The 11969-nt window shown below is 39.2% G+C and overlaps 1 protein-coding gene and 1 long non-coding RNA gene across 2 annotated transcripts in view; one reads left to right on the top strand and one right to left on the bottom strand.

Annotated features, from left to right (window-relative positions):
• The first annotated feature begins 1383 nt into the window (after window positions 1-1383).
• Window positions 1384-5983, top strand: LOC116653486. Its single transcript, XR_004307391.1, has 2 exons — window positions 1384-3149; window positions 4762-5983. It is a non-coding gene; the product is annotated as an uncharacterized LOC116653486 (long non-coding RNA).
• A 217-nt stretch (window positions 5984-6200) lies between these two features.
• SPATA7 (spermatogenesis associated 7) overlaps window positions 6201-11969 on the bottom strand; it is a 30977-nt gene continuing 25208 nt past the window's right edge. Inside the window, exons 6-12 of the mRNA XM_015865376.2 lie at window positions 11127-11608; window positions 10663-10729; window positions 9945-10015; window positions 8732-8785; window positions 7801-7878; window positions 7093-7150; window positions 6201-6783 (exon numbers count right to left, since the gene is read on the bottom strand). Of these exons, the coding sequence (XP_015720862.1) occupies window positions 6292-6783; window positions 7093-7150; window positions 7801-7878; window positions 8732-8785; window positions 9945-10015; window positions 10663-10729; window positions 11127-11608 (1302 nt within the window). The 3' untranslated portion in view covers window positions 6201-6291. The remainder of the gene's footprint in view (window positions 6784-7092; window positions 7151-7800; window positions 7879-8731; window positions 8786-9944; window positions 10016-10662; window positions 10730-11126; window positions 11609-11969) is intronic.

The raw sequence follows: 11969 nt of genomic DNA, 5'->3' as shown, positions 1-11969 counted from the left end.
TATTAGCCTTTTCTAAAGTGACAATCATGTGCCTTGGGTAAATTTAGAAGGACATCAAATCCTTCCACGAACAGACCCAGAATTATCATACCCAGAGGCAGATGAAGAATTTTCACTGGTGTTAAGTACCGAGGAAGAAAGCCCCTGTCAAGCCTGGTTAATACTGATAATCAGTGATTAAAAAGAACCGCATACTTTGGTGTGTGCCTATGTGTATCTGATGTCCTCTCTCTGCATACCATGCTATTCATGACTGATTGTGGCTGAAAATGTCTTTCCATTATCAGAACCTGAGCAAAAACGCTTTGGAGGTTTAAAAGGTGGAAGACTGTTTTTAGTTTGATAATGCTTACGATATTGTTTTAGTAGATATATCAGGATTTATCTGACTTGACTAAACCATAAGTGTATAGAAGTAATTTGATTTGTTCTCAACTATCTGTCTCTGAGCCTCTAGAAACATTTCACTCTCACCTTGTATTTCAGAAATAGAGGTTGTCTCTCAAAACCCAGGAGCTGTAGGTCTCCATCACTTAATTCTCATCAGACACCAAATATGGACTTTTCTTCATAAATTTGGGGAGACAATTTAATTTGAAACTACAAATCCTAGGGAGCTGTTCTGCCTCAGTTTTTCAGCTCAAGGAAGACCCATCCTTTCACTGACACATTATAAATACAGTGTTGTTTTTATTTCCTGGTTCCAGTACTCCTGAAAGCTCCCATGCTGAGGTCGGCCAGCAACAATAACCAGTGCATTTGATTGGATTTTCTCATGTGATAATTTCTGGATGGAAAAAGTGGCAGCACTCTGTTCAAATGAGAACATCTGTTTCCTCTTTTGTAAGGAGAAAGGAAACACAGCATTGTGTCTGTAGTCAGGGTTAAAATGTAATTAGGAAAGAGGAGGAAAACACAATTGTTGGGCAAAAATAGAAACCAACTTCGGTGGTTGATGAAAGATTTGTCTTTTTTTCCCCCTAATTCCTCTTATGTTTTAAAGGGCAGAAGGAACTGTTGTGTTTGAAAGATAAAATGGCAGCCTCAGCTCTCCTCACAATGCTGGTCTTTAAATAATGACAAATAAGCAGAATTGAGGCTAATTTACATTTGCTGTTGAAAGAAACTGGAAATACTGCTCCAGTATTACTAGATATGTTGTTTCTGATTGGCCCCATAGTTTGGTGACTGGAATGTGCTGGAGACTGTATCATGGGTGCTTCATAGAACCATAGAATCATAGAATTACAAAGCTGGAAAGGACCTACAAGATCATCTAGTCCAACCGTCCTCCCATTACCATTGCTACCACAAAAGTCTTTAAAAATGTTCTGAGACACAGAACCCTAGAATCCTAGAATCATAGAATCACAAGGTTGGAAAGGACCTACAAGATCATTTAGTCCAACCATCCTTCCTTTACCATACCTACAGAAAAAACAGGGGCAGGGAGGTCTCTCACTTCTCAGTTGCCACTTTGGGTAAAGGTTCTGGAGTGGGTCATAAAGAGAATATGCCAGTAACTCTTTGGGGAGATCTCATTATGCTGTTAATTGAACCAAGCAGAAGCTCTAAGAAGCTCAGATATTGAGGAAAAGCCATGAAGAATATATGTGCCACAGAAAGTCACAGTATGACACATGTAGGTTGAAAGCTCTTGAAGACCCTCAAGGCTGGAGGGAAGGGCCCACCATGTGTATTTGTTTCTGGGAAAAGGAAAACTGAGCTATTTCTCTCACACAATCCATTGTTATCTGAGTTGATTGCACCCAGCATTTGGGAAGCCTCAGAGCCAGCTCCCAAAGCTGTGCTGTCTGTATCATCCCTGCTCTTGCTTGTGTCAGACACTGGGAAAAAGGGTGCCAAATGCTTCCAAGCTGAATTTATGGCTGGGGAGGCCCCTGCTCAAAGGTCCTGTGAGGAATTCCCAGGCTGACAGGAGAGCTGATGGCCTTTGACACATTGCTTAGTTTCTTCTTTGGCATGCAAGTATCCTTGTCGGTGAGAGAAAGAGATAGCTGGGTAAGGGTCACCTCATTTTTCTGCTCTTCATCTTCAGGAATTGGCTGCAGGCTGCTGTGAGATGCAAGTTACACTGCAGCCTCGTGCAGATACTGTAAGGGGAGTCCTGTGGTCTTGCAGAATTCCTGGGATAACTGCTGAGAGCTCTGCACCTCGTGCTACAGATCACGCTGCCTGTCCTCTGAGCATGGGGCAGTGTAGCTCTACAGCTTGCTAGATCAAGGCAGCGAGTTTCTCAAGTTTCAGATGCCTCCCCACTCCTTTTATTTAGCCTTTACATGCCCTTCTCAAGGTCTCATTTCATTCCACCAACGTGATAGGGCTGGAAGGACTGCACAGGAGTTTGGCTGTGCTGAGCACGCAACAGGAACAACTACTGCACAGAAGGCTGTGCTTACTCTCAGTGAGACCATATATCCTGTGTCTCTAGCATCCCTATAACTTTAGCAGACCAGTCCAACAGCTTACCATGTGAGTGCAGTTTTAACTTGTGTATTATCACCTTGGTGTCCCATACATCTCCTGCCCTTTGCTCCCTGCTGAGATGAGAATAGTGAGTGCATTAAGGAGACCAAGTCATATGTGAGGCCTGTAGAGCTATTTTGTCAAGAGGTTACTTTGGATGAGTTCCTCTGTTGAGAGTTACTTTGGATGTTTTCTACAGGGAACATAAAGCCCTGTGCATAGCAGGCACAGCATCATTAATTTTGGTTCCCTTCACCTGAATTAACTTTTCTTGTTGCTGCCCTTTCACTGCTTGCTCTCGTGAAGTCCTCACAGGATTTCATTTAGGTGGTTGAGGTTGCAGATGAGCTATAGGTCCTCTGTGGCTCGACCAATGAACTGTCATGCAAGTGAGAATTGTGCTGCTTCTTTCTTTCCCTTCCCAGTGCTGTGCTCTCCCCGCAACAAGTTCAGCTTCCGCTGGCACGAGATCCACTTACAAGCTTTGAAACTGGATTCCCTGACTGGTGGTGACCCATGCAACGTGCAATGGCTGGTGCAGCAGATTAATTTACCACTCACCTGTTTGCACATCAATTGCTTTGCCACTTGGAATGGAAACTGACAATGAATGTTTCTGAATGAAGCAGATTTCACTTTCGACAAAGAAAACAGGACTGTTGGTGAGTATCTGGGTTGGTTGTTGTGGGGTGAGAAATTTTAAGCCTCAAATTACCATGTTGTGTATTTTCACTTTTTTTGTTATGCTGTTCATGTTGGTTAGGGATAACACGACAGTTTGGGTTTTGCTTGCAGGTTTTCCTTTTTCTTTTCCTCTAGATAGCACTAAGACACCTAAGTATCTTCTTCCTTCATCACACAAATCTTTATTTCAAATGACCCAAAGCCCCACTTTGACTTGTAAACAAACAGAATCCTACCTCTGAAAACAAGGCCACTGATGACAAAAGTGAAGGCTTTTAAGATGAGACTTTTTTTGTCACAGAGCAAAGTAACAGTAACGGGCTTTTTGATCATCTGAAGAAAACACTGATGCTATTACATGTGTTTATTGCCCATGTGAGCCTGGGCAAATCTTTCTATTGTAGCTCACAGCAGCTGTCTGCTCCTAACAGTTACTTCCAAAGTATTCAGATTTGTAGTCAATGGTGGTGAGATTTACCTTGTTCTCATAGGGCTTATGCCAAAATCTGAAGATACCATCAAGCACTGTTGATTCATCTTAGCAGTGATGCAGGTCTGGTTTGTGTATCAAATTGCTTAAACAACCTACATTTGAAGAACCACCGAATGCAAATGTGAATAAGGAAACAAGGGAAGTATTAGGCCTGGGATAGCCTGAATGTACTTCTGGATCTATAGGTGAGATAAGCTGAGTGATTTCATATTGACAACATTTATCTCAAGCGTTCTTTCCCTACTACTTGTTGGGAGTGGTTGTACAAGAAATCAGTTCCCCTGCCTGTGCTGACAACTCCAGTTGCCAGCACGTCAGTGGGCTCCCCTGTGGTTCCTTACCAAATATTTCACTCCATGTCCAGGAAATTTCTGTAACTGTGGTTTAGGCAGATGCTTTCTTTGTAAAAGGTCAGTTTTTATTAATTTATTTTACTGCTTTCACTACCGCCTACCCAGATAAAACGTCACCAATGTTCAGACAGCTCATCCACAGGAAACATGGTCAAGGAACAGTACTTATTTCACGTTACTCATAGTGCAGGAAATGACTGTGTCATTATTTGCACCTTTCTCCATGCTGAAGTCACAACCACTTTCACTGCTATGCTTTAATTCGCAGAATTTTAGTATGAATCTCACACTAATCAGGCTTGTGTTGACCACAAGCCGAAGTTTGCTGAGCGACCCTTTCTATCATGTAGGTTACACAACAAAGTTGTGGGAGAATGTTTTAATTCCATAATGGATTAACATTGGAGAACTCAGAGGGAGGAGGGCTCCAGGAGCCACCATGGTCAATGGCAGAGGAGCAACAAGGCTTTGCACCTGGAGATGGCTAACCACACTCTTTGGTTCTGTATCGAAACCATATTTGTATCCACCAGACCAAGCCTGTCGCTCTGTGTTATTTTTGTTTTTCATATAATACACAACCTAATTGTCTGGGTAGGAAGATAAAGGGAGCTGCTCTGGGGATGGGAGAAGGGTTTCAGTCTCTTGGCACTGAGTGAGTCAGTCCTGTGGCTTTGTCTTCTCGTTCAGACCGGCTCTGATGGAACACTGCAAAATCCTCACATCATCTTTTCTTCTTTTCAGTGAGCCGAGCACTCACAGTGCAGGCCAGACTTGTAAGATAGCCAGCTGAGCACGGCCGACGAAAGACCCATCTGCTCCACCACGTGTACATGGGTAAAATAAAACACACTCTGCTGTCACTGTCAACAAGGGTAATTTATCGTTATGACCAAGACAGCCAGGAAAGTGCCTTTTTGTTTTCTTGGAAAACATACACTGCACTGCAATACTGGTGAGTGCCAGAAGCATTGCTTTTATTAGGCTTTTTGAAAGAGTTTTTGGGAGTTGTTTTTTGTTTTTTATCCTTAAGAAAAGCTTATACTTCACAATGAAGCAGTGGTTTATATGTTTACTGGAGCTTCTGGCACACTGCAATCGATCACTGAACTTAAAAGTTTAATAGTGTTCTATAGAAGCTCTTGAGCAACAGAGGAGGGAACTGCATGTGCAAGTTGATGAGCTCCACCATTTGGGTTTGTCCAACTCTTCTTGGACTTTTCTTCTTTTCCCAAACCCCAAACTCCCCGCAGAATGCTTTGCCAAGGCTGCCATCAATGCAAGAAACTGGACTGTGTATTCTGGTGTTATGCAGTGTGAAAATTGTTACAGTCTTCACTTACCAGAATTACCAGCTAAATCATGGACAAGTAGGATTAAGTAGCTCAAGAGCTGTACATAAAACAAGCTGCGTGTGTACTGAATAGATTAAAAGCTGATGGATGCAACATCCGGAACTATATGTGTTTCTGGCATGAGACCAGCTAATAGTGCAAAATGGATTTTGTACCTGTTGATGCAAGAAATAAGACAACTCAGTTCCTAGGCTGGGAAAAAAGAAATGACCATGTAGCACTATCAGAAAGCAATGCTTATTGTTGGAAACTTGCTTGTCTATACACAAGCCTCATTTCTTTCAAGCTAATGCAAGGAAACCTTGTTTGCTATGTGCTAAAGGTACTGTGAAAAGGAAAAAAGGAGGTAAGAACTTCATGCTCCACTGGGATTTAACATCAAACAATGGCTGAACGTGCAGAGAGGAAATAATGTGGCTTTTTCCAGGCTGAACAAACAGTTCTGTCCCAGCTCTGCAGCTATGCAGCACACCACATTTCAGTGTGAGTAAACTGAATTCTTGCAAACTACAAAAATCTTGGATCTTTATAACATGGACTGCCATTATATTGGAAATGTCATCAGTTAATTTATTTCTCATAAATAAAAACAATAAATATTTCATAACTTACTCTGCAGCTTTCTGTAAAATATGCATCTAATTTAATATTCTCAAAAGTTAGTTCTGGGCCCTGTATTTATAGACAAAATATATACAAAGTGTTTTCTTTAACAGCAATTTTACCCTTTCCAGTCTCTAAATCAGTAGAGAAATGTTGATTTACAAATCACTGATTTGTAATAAATACTCTGCTAAAAAGAATTCAGGGATTCTGTTAAAACACACCTAAAGATAAACGATTCACTTCTCTTTATTTAGTGAATGGCAAGTCTCTACAAAAATAGATTCCACCCTATTTAACAGCTAAATTTTGGCCACTATGATGAGTGGTCATTTGTGATCTGAAGGGCTTCTGCAAAATTTTCCTCAAGATCTTCAAGTTCCTTGTTGGCTTCCAAATCACCGTCACAAGTAATTGAGTTTAGAGTTTCCTCACATGAGGGTGAAGCATCCAGGTCTTCAGATTTCACACAGGCATGAGATTCTGTCTCAGCATTTATCATTTCATCAGCATCTTCTGAAAAGTCACCCTTGCTCTCTGTCTTCTTTGAATTTTCACTGCATGGTGGCACTTCACATGTGCTTGGTTCTCTTAATAATAAATCCAAGTTCTTAAGGAATCCTTCGCTTTTTGTAGCTTTTCCTTGCCTCCAACTTCTGCTGGAAAATTCAAGCTGTTCCACCATATGAAACTCTCCCAGATCCAGTGACTCCAAGGCTTTCCAGCCTGTGTGGATTTGCTTAGCACCACTGTCTGGGCTGCAGCCAAGGTCTGCTTTAAGCATATCCAACAGGTGCCGCATTTTGCTCTAGGGAGTAAGAAAGAAAGGGTGTCACCTCTGCAGACAAAGCCTGTAGCACTTATCTACCCAGAGCTCAGGGCTTCATTCTGACTAAAGAAATGGAGACTGCTGGCAACTGATTGACTGAGTTATACAGAAGGAGTCACCAAACTGAGTTGACTGTTGTCACTTTTTTTGTAGATCAAATTTTTGGTAGAGGTCTGCAAATATCTTAGAAAGGAAGATGCTCCCCATTGATTATTATGGTTACATACACAAGAAAACATACCAGTACCTTTCCACTGTACTTTGGAAATGTGGAAAGTGAGTACCTACCTCATCCAAACGGTCCTTGTATTCTTGTATATGACATTCAAACAATTGTTCCAAAACTCTACAAATAAAAAAAATATATTAAATCAGGTAGCACAAACAAAAGGATGTTTTAACAAACCTGCTTCTTGCTTTTTATTTATTAGCTGAAGAGGACCACTAAGACTGTTTTAATTAAGCTCTGTCACAAAGAGGGCTATTTGGAGCTTTTATTCTACAGGTAAGTAAAGAAGGTGGGAGTAATGCTTGCATCCCTGTATTGATTAATTACTTATTGTTTAATTATTTAAAAAATATATATATGACTTAGTAACTAGCGAACCCTTATCTGGAACAGTATGTAATCCTTACAATGCATATTGAAGGCTGAATTCATACTGGAACAGGAACAAGGACAGAAAGGCAATGGAGGAAGTACTGTATCAAAGATTAATAGCTTTGCTTATCTAGCAAAACAGATCTTGCAGAGTAGATTTTTTCTGAGCACTGTTTCACATAGATCAGTTCCTAAGAGAGGCCGCATCTCATTTTACATTGCAATATACTGAAGTAGATGACCTGCAGCTCTTTTCCAGACCTCTTTTCTTATATAAAGCAAGAATCAATAGGAAATAAAACAAGCAAAGGGTATCTAGGTATTTACATATTCTTAAAAAGCAACAAAGTGTATACTGACACAGCATTACAAATTGAACGACAGCCATAATCTACCTGTTAGAAAACAGCCCAATGTCAAGAATTTCATTTGTTATCTCTTCAATGAAGGTTAAATATAAAAGGTCATCATCTCTGGAGGAAGAACAGAAAGCTCAATGTTAAATGTTTAGAAATAAAGACACCTACCTGACCCTTCGCTCAATTCAAAAATTGTTTGGAAAAGAAAACTCTTTGTTTGCTCCTAAACTCTGTTGCTACCTCCCCAGTACCCCCATTTTTAAAAAAGGAAAACATTTAAATATTGTTTCTTGTTCATAGCATTTTTCTAAATATCCCAAAGTATCCAACCAATTCAGCTCTACAGAATCATCCTCCAGTTTAGTAATAAACAGAAAATAACAAGTCTGATACAACTTTCATGATGTAATGTAAGAGTTGTCATCCAGTCTGAAGACTGTCATTTTGGTACCCTCTATGAAAGATGACTATAGATAATTTATATTGCATGTTTAAAGTTACACAAGAACAAGACTATCTAAAGCATAAAGACAACAGGAAAGGCCACTTTCCTGAGGTCATATGAGAGATCACTGACAATCTCTTTCTGAATGTAACTCAAATCTCAGTTAATTCTCATCAAATCTCAGAGCAGAAATTTGTTAAGAATTCACCTCAGCTCCACATTCTAATCTTTCTAATTTCTAATTTGCTCTAGACAAATTTCAGTTCAAAAAAGAACTGGAAATGTTTGAAGTGTAGCTACTGGATAGTAGCCATCTATCTTACCTGCAAAGTTATAGTGAACTTTCTGTAGACTTGGAATGATGACATGGAAGTTGTTAACTATGACATGTAAGTCCATATATCAGTTATACTTTAGATTGTGAACGAGTTTATTCTGAGTCCTTATTTACTGTTTTATCAGTTTTGAGGGCATCTAGTTTATTCTTCCAAACTATCAGAAAAATGGTGTAAATATACTTACGCAGCCTTGATATCCATCCTTTCTGAAGGCTGCTCAGAATCCAATGACTCCTCTCTAATCAGAAAAATCAGAGGGTAAGAAACAGCAAAGAGCAACATTACCAAAACCCTGCATAGTACCTTGCATCTCACGCTCTTCTGGAGTAATCTGCCTGTCTTGTCCCACTACTCCTTAAAGGAAAAAAAAACACACCAGAAGTTCTGAAACCCTGCTCCAATAGCAAAACTGACTGGTGAAGAGTATTACAGCACTTCGCGAGATGCAGGTTTTCCAGTAACTCAAAAAGAGGTATCCATTATCCATAAAAAGTGCTTAGCCTTAACATGATTTGGTATTTGAATGTGTAAGGCTCCCTGTGCCCTCTGCCGCATAGTAGATTAGAGGAAGGATGAATGCCCAAGTGATAACCTTTGGCACAGGTCTATAAATGAACTGTGACAGATCTATCTTAAATATACCATATGGAGTTTGCAAATCATCAGTTGAAAGAATGGTGTCTGTATACTAAGGTAACTTAATACATGAATTACTAAAAGAGATATTTGTTTTTATTAAATAACAGCTGTTACACTGATAGTAAGAAATCTAACCCATTAGATTTCTATGGAAAGGCCACAAAGAGAATCAGCAAGTAAAGCATGATTCTAAACTATTCTCCATCAATAAGGAGAATGGGCTAGGAGCCCATGGTTCAGGGCTTGATTTTCAACACTGTTCTTGTATTTTAGACAATGTTCTAATGTAAAGTGTTACAGTTTCAGAAAAAGACGTGGAAAATACCTCTGGCCTGAATCTTCAGCATATCTGAGAATGGAAAGCCTAGATTTCTGGAGACTTGCTTTCTGGCAAGGTTTGCCAATGCTATATTTAGGTGATGTACAGCTACAGTACATTAAACATAGTTTATAAGCTCACAGTTATATACAGAACTAAAGTTGTACTAAATTCTCCTTAGTCTCACTCCTTACCAAAAAAAAAAACCAAAAACCCAAACACCTCAAACCATGAAACATCACGTGTATTTCAGAAGTCTCTTTCTTTATTGCCTTTACAGTAGAACTTCATCAAAAGAAAACTACATTGTTAAGTTGGAAAAGGCCATTTATCTAAAACAAACAAGTTCTGTAAATGATGGCTTACTGGCCAAAAAAGAAGTTGTACTGAAAGCCAGAAAGAATACTACAACTATTTCTTCCTGCTGTAAATTAGGTACCTTAGAAAGGAGTTTGGAAAAGCAGCTGTTTCTCTCTCAGGCTCATCCATATCGTATTTTTTATCTTCAGTCTAGAATGCAGAAGTAAAATATTATTATCAATGAAAATACACAGTAAATTATATCAATGATGAGCACTCAGCTACTGAAATTATATGTTTGTAACCATTTGTGACTACAATGTAGAATACTAAGGAGCAGACAGAACCTTAAGTGGTATAATTTTCCAGTAAAAAAATCCAGATGCATTAAAGAAGACTGAAAGAAAACAACAGCAATGAAAGCATTTCTGCCTACTGGTTTGGGTGCTTCCTAACAGGAAGGGACTCCTTAGTTCCAGTTCTTCTGTCTTAGAATTTATGTATATGTTAACCAATGCAAAATAAAGAAAAAAATCCTTGTAACAGAGGCAGAAAAGTCTGCTGATAAATAATGTGCTGATTATTTATCTCCTTTACAGATAATTAAGCACACCAGTGCCTCTGTAAAACTGTCTGGAGAAAAACAACTTTCAAAACTCTTTTAATTTTCTCAGCTCAATATTTTTTCTTACCATTTCTGTTCATTCTTCTGAACTCTTCTCCATCTAACTTACTTAGAATAACAAAGAAAACGAAACCTGCACATTGTGGTGGCAGAGAGGAATTATATACTCCAAAATGATAGTGAAGGGTGGGGAAAAAGTATCTAGATGACAGATAGATGATAATTGTATTACCTTTGCTGTCATCGCCTGCTCTTCAGTCACAACTTTTCTATCAGATGCTTCATCTGTACTTGAAAAGCTACAAAATTTAGAGATGCATTAGATCTCTAAGGCAGCTACTTTCAAGGTAAACAGAATGTGAATACCAGTGCCACCCACTGTGGAAATTCAGAAGGACACTGGGATACTTCATATTGGATATATCTGAAGGCATTTAAATTAAAATGATTAAAAGGCAACAAAGAGTTGCACTCAAGAAATAAAAACCGTTTCTTTGCATGATGTGTTAATTAATGAATTGGAAAGTGTGAGACTATGGGGACAATAGAGGGGGGAGGGCGGGAAGATGTGCATAATTATGGCAGTTAATTCTTTAGAAGACAGAAAGCACAAATACACACCATACAGAACAGTAAATAGTATAGTAGCAGGTAGTGAAATTCCACAGCTGCAAAACAAAGTTTTAATCTCTGTACCTGATCACATCAGTCTGTGTTTCAGCTTCCACGTGTCTCTTGCAGTGCTTTCTCCTTTGCCTTTGAGCAGCAGTGTAACACCTATACCTGATCAGTGTAGATTTAGCATCTGATATTAAGGTGCGTGGAGTAAAAGCTTTTTGGTTATTGGTAAAAAGTTCTGAGTGCCTGTCCAGAAGATCCCCACTGTATGTTATGGCGTTTCTTTTCTGATGCCTCTGAGTGATGCTCACAGAGCTATCAGAGGAGCAACAGCTTGAAACTCCGGAGCCTTTTCTTGTTGTACTTGACACACTGACATTTGAGTTTGAGTTAGATGCATTAGATCTATTCCAAGAATGTTTTCTGGCACATTCCACTGGACTGGAGTGAAGCAAGCCAAGCTCGCCATAAAGTGACTGTCCTCTTGACAGGTATAGTGAGTATGGTGAATGCTCAGCGCTGGAGAACAGATTGTCTTTATCTTGTACTTCCAAAGGACTCTAGAAAAAAATTAAACCAAGATTTGATTGCTTTGCAAGTTACCAGCTTTGTTCAAGTTGATACCCAGTTGGTATTTTTGTTACCAACTTGGAAGTATTTTTGACCTAAGATGAAACTGGTTTTAAAGCAGCTCCAGTGCTAACAAGTATTAACACCTTGATGTGAAAAGATTCATGTTATCTTACTTTAGACCAAAACCATACAACATTTTTAAAGTCATGTAGCTAATAATCCTTGAATTGAGACAAATGATTTTATCTGGGTATGCTTGTTAGTTCTGCCCAGACAAAGTAAGGTAAATAGATATTATCCACAATTATCCTGATGACACCACCTAAATTCTCTTCACATGTGTATTTG

This window comes from Coturnix japonica, chromosome 5 (assembly GCF_001577835.2).
Source record: "Coturnix japonica isolate 7356 chromosome 5, Coturnix japonica 2.1, whole genome shotgun sequence".
Classification (NCBI taxonomy): Eukaryota; Metazoa; Chordata; class Aves; order Galliformes; family Phasianidae; genus Coturnix; species Coturnix japonica.
The sequence above is the reverse complement of the archived record's forward strand: the minus strand, read 5'-3'. Positions and strand labels throughout refer to the sequence as shown.